Source organism: Hesperophylax consimilis, chromosome 3 (genome assembly GCF_061612785.1).
Source record: "Hesperophylax consimilis isolate HC1 chromosome 3, BYU_Hcon_1.0, whole genome shotgun sequence".
In the NCBI taxonomy this organism is placed as follows: Eukaryota; Metazoa; Arthropoda; class Insecta; order Trichoptera; family Limnephilidae; genus Hesperophylax; species Hesperophylax consimilis.
In genome coordinates this window covers 43,433,501-43,443,127 of record NC_142838.1, presented here as the reverse complement: position 1 = coordinate 43,443,127, position 9,627 = coordinate 43,433,501, and the positions used below count along the sequence as shown (strand labels likewise).

Here is a 9,627-nt window from a genome sequence, read left to right as displayed (position 1 = left end):
AATATTTTTTGCTTTTTTTATAACAATTTTTTTTGTTCGTTATCTTTTTGCTTTTTTAATATTTAAATGTTCGTTATCGGATTTTTTTAATAAACAAATATTTCTTTTGGATGTACTTTTTTATAATATTTTAATATCCGTAACTACATATAGATATTATAATATTATATTGTACATACATCATAGCGTAGCTACGACTGATTTCAATATCAACTAATAATAACACGTGCAATTTCAAATTTATATTAGGTAATTAATATTTTTATTGACGAGGTGACGGGAACATTTTATTTTGTATTATGTATACAACGAAGACAAGAAGTGATGACATTGACGTAGGAACGTACGAATAGGTCATGTGTGGCAAAAAGTCGCAATCTTTCAACGGAAGCTCTTTGTTTTATCTGAATTATTATGTGAAACATTGGTTGCAAACCATCGTAAGAGTTAGGTACCAATATACCTGCTAAATTATTATAAGTCTGATGTTCGGTCAGGTGCTCCGGACCACTGAGCTACGTCGGCTTATTATGTACTAGTACTTCGATGAAAAATTACTGCTTATATGCAATATACCTACTGCCTAGATTTGAACTTGCAAGGAATTGATTGATTGATCCAAACGTTTTACGTATATGAATTTTTTTTAACCGTACATTATCAATTACAAAACGCAATTTCGCATATAATTGCCAAACCTAATAATGAAGGGGGCAGTGTAGGTAGGTACCCATTCTTATATTAATATTGTTAATCCAGGGTTGATTAAGTATTGAACCTTCCTACCCAGAAACTGTAGTTGACAACTCTATCAACCTCGTCAAATGCCGAACAGGTAGGACCGATATTTATTTCGTATATTAACTTTTTTTTATATATTAACTCCACACGGAGGCCCTGAAGAAAATAATTTCTCTCAGGGCCTTTGTCATCTTTGGGGATGTTGTGTGGAGGGTCTTGTTGTGGAGAGGAAGAAGTGAACATGGGTCTTGAAGAGTCCCAAGTTGTAGGAGGGAGGAAACACAGAGGCCGGCAGTTCGTTCCACAGCCGAGCTGTTGAACCTAAGAACGAATCGTAGAAGCGACCCGTTCTCATGTGACAAATGTCAACCGTGTACAAATGTTGGGCGCGCGTTTGGCGTGTATCCCGACTGTAATGTTTTCAGATTTCAGGGAAATGCATATGTAAATAAAAGTTGAAAGAATGCATTGTCATTAACAGTGAATCCATCTGCCGAGTTTGAACTTCGGATGTTTAGAAGTGGATGCTCCGCTTCTTGAAGATTTGCATTGATTCATTACCGAAAACAAAAGTAAAATTTAAACATGTATAAATAGCCAAAATTACGAATTCCAAATTCGATGGGTTATCGGTTATGTGGATAAAAGTGATTTGATCCCACTTCTATAAATAATAATCGTGTTTTTGGTTACTGGAACATTTAAATAAATTAAATAATAATAACGCACTAAGCGGCAATATTGATCAAGATGATGGAGATTAAACTCAATATTGCCTTTGTTACACAAAATGTTATTGATATCTGTAAGTTTGATAGTGATCTGCAAATCTAACGATTCAGGTAAATCTCACGACAATCTCAAGACACTTTAATGACACATCACACCGATTATCACAGCCCCAACAAAACATTGGCGTAGGTGCGGACAATTTTACAATAACTACCAACAAACATTATTATTTGTACCACGCTTGATACTAAAATATCCATGTATTATAGCGTTGGATCTCAGATCAATTTATGAATATATCTATAAGATATTTGTAATTATTATTTATTTATTTAAATTACAGGAATACACGATCAGTGCACGTAGAGATACTTACGGCCGCTGGTCCCAATCCTACTGATCAACTGCTCAGCCGAAATTTCTTCTCAACACTGCTCAAATGCACAACTACGCTCTTTCCAACGGAAAGGTGACGACTGAGCGATCTACCAATTTAAGGAAGCTAAACTACTAGATTAAGCTTGCTTTTGTAAATGACTGGTTATAAAAAGTGTCAACAGATTGAAAAATATTCGACACGGTGGCATTAAAGTCAAGCTAACACTTTATTTTTAACATATAACTTACGTTTGTTTTAAAACATATAAAAATATCGGTATATGTATTACAGTTATAAAAAAAATTAAAGCATTAATAAAAAATACGAAAATTAATTCAATATTAATGTAACATTTAAACATTTTACTTTGATGTCATTTTATTGTCTATGAAAGTGGGCGGGGCTATTAAAGATAATCAACGGTAAAGATGTTTGGAAACAGGCGAATCAAAGGTAACTGAACAAATCGCTTGACTGATCGGAGCCTAAGATTGATCATTCGAAAAGTTGGGAACAACGGCGTAAATGTTCCTAATATGAAACAAGCTAGTAGATTTGTAAATGGTTAAGTAGTTATGTTTTCTTAACATCTCACTTCGAAAACCTGTGCTGAAGTGTTGCATATCTTTTCTGAACATCTCTCTACGATAACCTGTGCTCAGGTTTTGCATGTGTTTTCTGAATATCTCACTACGACAACCTGTGCTGAGATGTTGCATATCTTTTCTGAACATCTCACTACGAGAACTTGTGCTGAGGTGTTGCATATTTTAAATTATGTGTTATTGCATATTGGATTAGTGAAAATCAGTATTGCTAATTTATTAAAATCCTATTAAAAACGTGATGATGGCAATATTTCCCAATAAACTAGGAGTATCAGTGCATTCAGAATGTTTTGGAACACGTGTCCGTGCATCAGCATTTATCCTAATAAATATAATGCCAAATTCGAAAATATTAGAATTTTTATGAACACGTGTTCCGAAATCTCCATAACACATTGGTATTTGAATGATAGTTTGTTAGAAAACCTGTCAATTCATTCGTTAATGGCCTGCAGTCCCGTTTTTAACCAGAATACGAATAAATTGAAAAGATTTTTAAAATTAGCAATATTTTATATCCCTGTAGACATAGTAACAATTTAATGATAATACTGTGAATAGAATACTACGCAAAATAAACTTAATGAAGCAAATAAGCAACATAGTTATTTCAAACTTGAACAAGAATTTGAACAATCAAATATCAACGTTAATTTTCACGGTCTGTAAAAGTCCTATTCATGTTCTGTTATCACATCATTACGGGCCAGTTTGTTCACAGAACTGAAATAATAACAGAACTTTCACAGATCTTAACATTGAAATTTTATGAATTGTTCAAATTCTGTAAAACAACAGACCAATCTCCTCGATCTTACATCGGTCATTTGCTAAAAATAGGTCCGTAGCTACCAGTTAATCGTTTCCGTCGTATTATAATACTTATAAACTATAAATACCTGTTTAATATTTGATTGGAATCGTTGTATTAGGATGATTGAGTCTTCCTTTCTTCATTTGTTTGTTTCTATTCGCTTAAAAACTGCTTGTGGAACAATAACGGGAAGACGCCAATGCGATGTTCGTATGACAATTTAGCAACAAGTGACCAATTAAGTGTAATTTTGTAAGATTATGCTGAGGACAGAACCACTCATAATTCAGTTCAAGTCCAGAGTTACAACAATTTGATACTGCCTACACTTGTGAACTTCAGTTCGTCCAAAATGAAAAGAAATATTTTTAATATTCTCGTTATTTGCAGTATTGTTATTAAAGCTACAGTTGGTAAGTAATTCAAAATAATTTGGAAATAAAAACATGTTCTTGAAAATCAGACATATTCGACAATGACTTGGTCATAACACAGGAATATATTTATGGTTTAACAGTAGTTGTTACTTTTAGCCCGCTGTCCCACGGGTCGGTAAGCATTCGACATACAACAAATGCCATAAGACCTTGCACAGAAATGTTCCACACTGAAATGAACCATTTATTGGATAACCAACCTGAATAACGAGCCAAATGTATACCTGAAAAAAACCCTTGACTCTGTGCAGAAACGGGCGGTCCGTTTGATAGATTCCCCAATCTTAACAAACGGACTGCAATCTTTAGAGCACAGGCGTCAGGTAGGTATGCTGTCCTTATTCTATCGGTATTACAATGGAAGATGCTCTGAAGAACTAGCGTCATTGATCCCTTCGGCACCGGTGCGTAGTCGGGATACACGCCAAACGCGCGCCCAACATTTGTACACAGTTGACACTTGTCACATGAGAACGGGTCGCTTCTACGATTCGTTCTTAAGTTCAACAGCTCGGCTGTGGAACGAACTGCCGGCCTCTGTGTTTCCTCCCTCCTACAACATGGGACTCTTCAAGACCCATGTTCACTCCTTCCTCTCCACAAAAAGACCCTCCACACAGCATCCCCAAAGATGACATAGGCCCTGAGGGAAATTATTTTCTTCAGGGCCTCCTGTGTGGAGTAAATATAAAAAAAAAAAAAAAAAAAAAAAACCAACACCTCTAACATAGGTCACCCCAAGTGGTTCGGTACATTTGGTGATTTAATAGGGTTACCCGGGTTCATCGGGTGAAGTGTGTTCAGGATGCGCCAGAATGGGAGAGGTTGGTTTAGGCAGACCCTTTGACCTCTCCAACTGGTATCTCGACCCATCATTGTGGGATGGATATATTCATATGTTCGTGACTCCTGGACACTCTGATCCCCAGATTCCTACCAAACCCTCAGGGCCTTCTGTGTAAAAAATGTCGATTGCTTACAGAGCCGTGGGACGACGGGCTCAGTCTACCTATGGCAAGCAACAATTTGACTGCTTTTTGAACATATTTTGCATTATATTATACAGGATGTGCGGGAGTGAATGCAAAAACTTCGAAATGTGATTCTACATGATGATATTATTATTTCCATTCAAACAATTCAATTTGTTTTACTTGAAAACTACTTTAAAACGTTGGAATTTGGAAAATTTATCTGTTTTCTTGTATCATGTAGAATCACCTCCAGAAGTTTCTGCACTTTACCCCCGGACACCTTATAAGTTGTATCATCTCCTATGAAGAATTCGTGAAATACAAATTGCCTAGTTTGATTTTCTAGCTTCTTAAATTCTTTCATTTCCATATAATTTAACGGAATGATAATTTTAAAAGAAACGTAGCTGGTGGTTCAAAAGAGATAATATTAAATTGCATTTACTGACTTTTGTATCACATTCAGGTTGATGTCCTTGACTTACGTGTATTTTTATTCGCAAATTATATTTATATTTAGTTATATCTTTTCAAGGAAATGCACTCCAGATACGGCCCAAAGTGGACTTCATTGAATCCGGGACCCAACATAAGCCCTCCATAGGAAATATTTACAATTTCTCCCCGGGCAACAAAGAAGCCCCGGATCCATTGGCGTACACCAACACCATTGTTGTGCACCAAAACTTTGGACAGCCTGCAATAAACAAAATTTCGAAAGACGATGAAGTGAACGTCATATGCAAGAACAACATATGCGTTTACGGTTTAGACAGCGTTGCAAGTGAAAATAATTCAAAAGTTAAACAGATAATTAATGATGTTAGTGTTATCATATCAAGCAGTGATGATGCTAAGAAACAATCAAAAAATGATGAAGATGTTCCAGTTGTTAGGGGATACAAAGGAGTTCGACCTGAAGACATTAATCCAGAAGTAGACGACGATAACGATGCTGCAAAACCAAAAAATGACAATGAACAGCCATCAATTATTGTTACTCATCTTCCGAAGGCGGGGAATACTGTTATTATAGACACTGACAAACACGGTGTGCAAAAACCTTCATTCGTCCTACAGCCACCAGTATATCAAGCACCGAATTGGAGAAATAACATTAACTGGAAGAACAGAATTCCGAACATCGACCAATCAAACCCATCTAATTATTATAACCGAAGACCACAGCCACCACCTCGACAATACTATCACCACGAATTACCACAGGCACCAAATACCCAGTATTATGAAAACGATATTCCAGTCATTGGAAGTCGACGTAATGATGGATACGAAACTTACAACAATGATGTGAGGATTCCGAGTGGATTTGCGTCCAACTGGAGACCAATAGTTCCTCCGATTCCCCAGACTCCGACAGACCACTACCACTACAATGTGAATGGAAGAGCAAATGACTTCTCGGTACAGACTCCTCGATATGTCACAGTCTGCAGCTGTTCCAGAAAACCAGTAATCGGCGATGGATCAGTACAGCCAAAGAGACCCAACCCCTGGTATCCAGAAACGACAACTCAAATGCATATTGATGATAAACTTGCCAAACCGTTTAGCAAAACAAATAATAAATAATAATCATTTACCGTAGATTTAACACAACAAGTTTCTTATTAATATAAAGAGCAGTAAACATAATATAATAACTACGTAGGTATTCGTCACTGCGCGCCACAAGCTGTGAGCATAATTTTTATACTTCATTTCATGGTAAACTTTTTTATATTCTGCGATCTATCTGGATTCTATTATTCTACAAATTTTCTATTACCATTAGTTAAAATTGAAAAAAAAGGTTTAATTTTTTTTTACTGCGACATTAAATAAATTATTGTTAAACTAATATGCTCAGAACAGAAATTGTCTAGTGAGTCGGGTAGCGCACATAATTTGTAAACAAATATTGATGTCAATAAACGCCCGGGTTACCGGCAAAAAAAAAAAAATAAAAAAAAAAATAAAAAATATCAGTATCACGTTTCAGCTATGATGATATTAATTATTATATTTTGGTGGAAAGTCTTCACTTTGTGGTTTGATATATCAATCAAATAAAACAATAACTTGGTTATGAACAATGTTATTGTTTCATTTCATTAATTACTATAGTATTTGTTTGTACATATTTAGAAGCGTCTTTGAGCCTTTGGTGTTTTCTTGATCTATACAGTAATATAACACAGATTAATAATTTTAGGTGACCGGCTTTATATATTTAATTTCGTTTGTTGGCTGTGAATTTTTATGGGTTTTCTTCTTTTCAAAATATAATATAAAAGTAATTTGTATTAACACCTTTGCAATACTGTTAAAAGCAAATATGTATCCATAAAATTAAATGAAAATTTAATAAAGAACACGTTTATCAAAAATGTTTTACTCTCAACAATAAATAAATATGTGTATAAAAATCTCGAAATTATTCTATAATATCACAAAGTTTTGTTTACTGTCCTTAAATTTTAGACCAACTTCTAATCTTAATATTTTTTGTCTAATTGGTGAATAAATTCTCTGTTATCCAGTGCATATTTTTCTGTAGAAATATCAGTAAATTAGTTGTTGGTGTCTTTTTAAATTCAAATTGTCAAAACTTTGTCTGAAGCCACCAAAACCTAGATTTAACAGGAACAAAGTATAGTACTGTAATGCCATGACGAATAAATTAGTCACTGGTCACGTAGGTGGTAATCTTTCCATTATCGTTGACAGTGGTCTGGGCTTTCTTCTCGTAAACCGTCTCCCCGTTGATGTTTGAATAGCTGGAAGAAGAGGAACTGGATACTGCATAGTAGCCACCTGGCTTGGGTCCATCACTCGAGAACATGGTGTTTACATTTGGGCTTGCCTGTAAATTTATTTAAAAAATCTTTTTACTTGGTTCATATAGCATATCTGGTAAATTTTATTATATAACTATGAATGGTGCAAATAAAGTTTAAACAATAAGGTCTTGCTTATAAAGATTCCCCAATAAGCCGCTGCAGCGTTGATATAGTTATACGGTGAAGAGGGCCGTATATTGCTAGGGTTAAAATCTTTACTCATAATAATATTCATGCAGGATTTTTTTAGACTGGCAACTTTTGTTGCTCATTGCAACAATAACATTTGGCTGTCATCAGTTGTTTTGTTTTGCTCTATCTAAAATTAATTTTTTACCATTCTTTTTTGTTTTCTGGCAAAAAAAAGTGTAGTGTGTTGTGCCTTGAGGTTTCTTCTCCCTCCTGATCTTCCAGGAGTCACTTTTCGCTGCTGATTTCCAGATATTTATAACATTTTTTTACTTCTGTCATTTTCCATACTATTATTGTAGTTGTTTACTGTTGTGAATAATGGAGGAAGATTTCCCTCCTGGACCCCCTACAAAGCCCCCAGATCCCTCTCCAGACCCCCCAGACGGGGAAAATGGAGAAATTTCTGACAGTGATTCTGTCATTTTGACTTCTACCAAAAAAAGGAAATTTACTCCTTCTTCCCCAATAAAACTTGACTCTCCTTCGACTTCACAGTCCCCACCAGCACTTTCTCAACTTCCTCCAACAAACTTTTATTCTCCTCATTCCCGTGGCCCATTCATAGTATACGCCCAAAAAACTGAGCAAGGAAAAACCATCCACCCTTTTGAATTTGGCAAATTCCTATCAAATAGCAAGAACCTTTCAATCAAGCCTGGAGGTGTAAAAGCCGAGGGTCGCTTCCGAATCTCCGTCGAATTCCTCTCAGGGTCAGCTGCCAACAGTTTCATCAAAAATATCTTCATTTCATCTTTTTTTTTATTTTTTATAGTGAATACCTCACAAGAGTCCCAACTGCTCCCGTCTGGAGCCAGTGAGACTATGGCATCCCCAATCGGGGGATGTTGTGAGGCTGAAGGTAAGTGGGGAAGGGAAAGAGGAAGGTGGGGAAGTACCTGGCTATTCAGATCTAGTCACTAAATACGGCTAAAGCCATTTGGAGCAACGTTTCAATTCTGAATGGTGGTCTTACACCAGGGCGACACTGGTAGTATCTTCCACTCTGGACTCATCTAATTCAAAGTTCAAGGCATATATCCCTACTTTCAATGTCACTCGCATGGGCCTGGTCAGAGGTATCTCGACCGATCTGTCCATCGAAGAAATTCTGTCTTCACTTTCAACCCCCCAACACATTGGCAATCCCATAAAAGCCAGGAGGCTAAATTACAAGGACTCCTCTGAGGGTACAATTTCCTGGAAGCCCTCCCAATCTGTAGTTATCACCTTTGAAGGTCAATCTCTTCCCTCCCATATATATTTATTCTTCAACTCATTACCAGTTGAAATGTATACTTATCCCACCACTCAATGTTTCAATTGCTGCCGTTTTGGTCATACCAAAGCTGCATGCAGATCTCAACCCAGATGTTTTAAATGTGGAGAAAACCACGCAGCTGACCAATGTCCTTCTTCCTCCTCACCCAAATGTTTTAACTGCTCAGGCTCACATACAGCTATCAACACTTCTTGCCCAGAACAATCTCGCCAAAAAAATATAAAAATTTCTATGGCCTCTCAGAACTTGTCTTTTCTGCAGGCTTCTAAACTATTCCCGCCTGTCAAAAAATCATTTGCTGAGGCTTTATCCAGCAACTCCTCATCCAACCCTCTTCCCTCTTCTACAACAACTTCTTCTCGTTCAACTAAATTCACATACAAAAACGATATCTCTAAACCGGCTCCTGGATACGATCAGCAACAACACAACTCACTGCTCTTAAATCCCAATGGTTCACCTCTTTCAAATGCCACAAATGGGTGTGCAAATAATTATAATCCGTCCTCAATGAACTCTCTAAAACTTTCTGAAACACTCTCCCAAGACAATTCTTCATTTATCCAAACTCTCATTATGCTTCTAATTGACCTTATTTCTTCTCAAACTAATCTACCGTCCAACGCTG

At 36.3% G+C, this 9,627-nt stretch overlaps 1 protein-coding gene across 1 annotated transcript; it reads left to right on the top strand.

The window, feature by feature from the left end:
* The first annotated feature begins 3,589 nt into the window (after window positions 1-3,589).
* LOC149425569 (uncharacterized) lies at window positions 3,590-6,278 on the top strand. Its single transcript, XM_089650793.1, has 2 exons — window positions 3,590-3,687; window positions 5,221-6,278. Exons 1-2 carry the CDS (start codon window positions 3,627-3,629, stop codon window positions 6,276-6,278), a joined length of 1,119 nt encoding a protein of 372 aa, XP_089506919.1. The 5' UTR covers window positions 3,590-3,626.
* Window positions 6,279-9,627: the final 3,349 nt, after the last annotated feature.

Bases quoted from the DNA above. Each gene is read 5' to 3' on its own strand.
- LOC149425569 (XM_089650793.1), top strand. From the start codon at position 3,627: ATGAAAAGAAATATTTTTAATATTCTCGTTATTTGCAGTATTGTTATT. The intron at 3,688-5,220 runs GTAAGTAATTCA...TATCTTTTCAAG, and splicing joins TGTTATTAAAGCTACAGTTG to GAAATGCACTCCAGATACGG.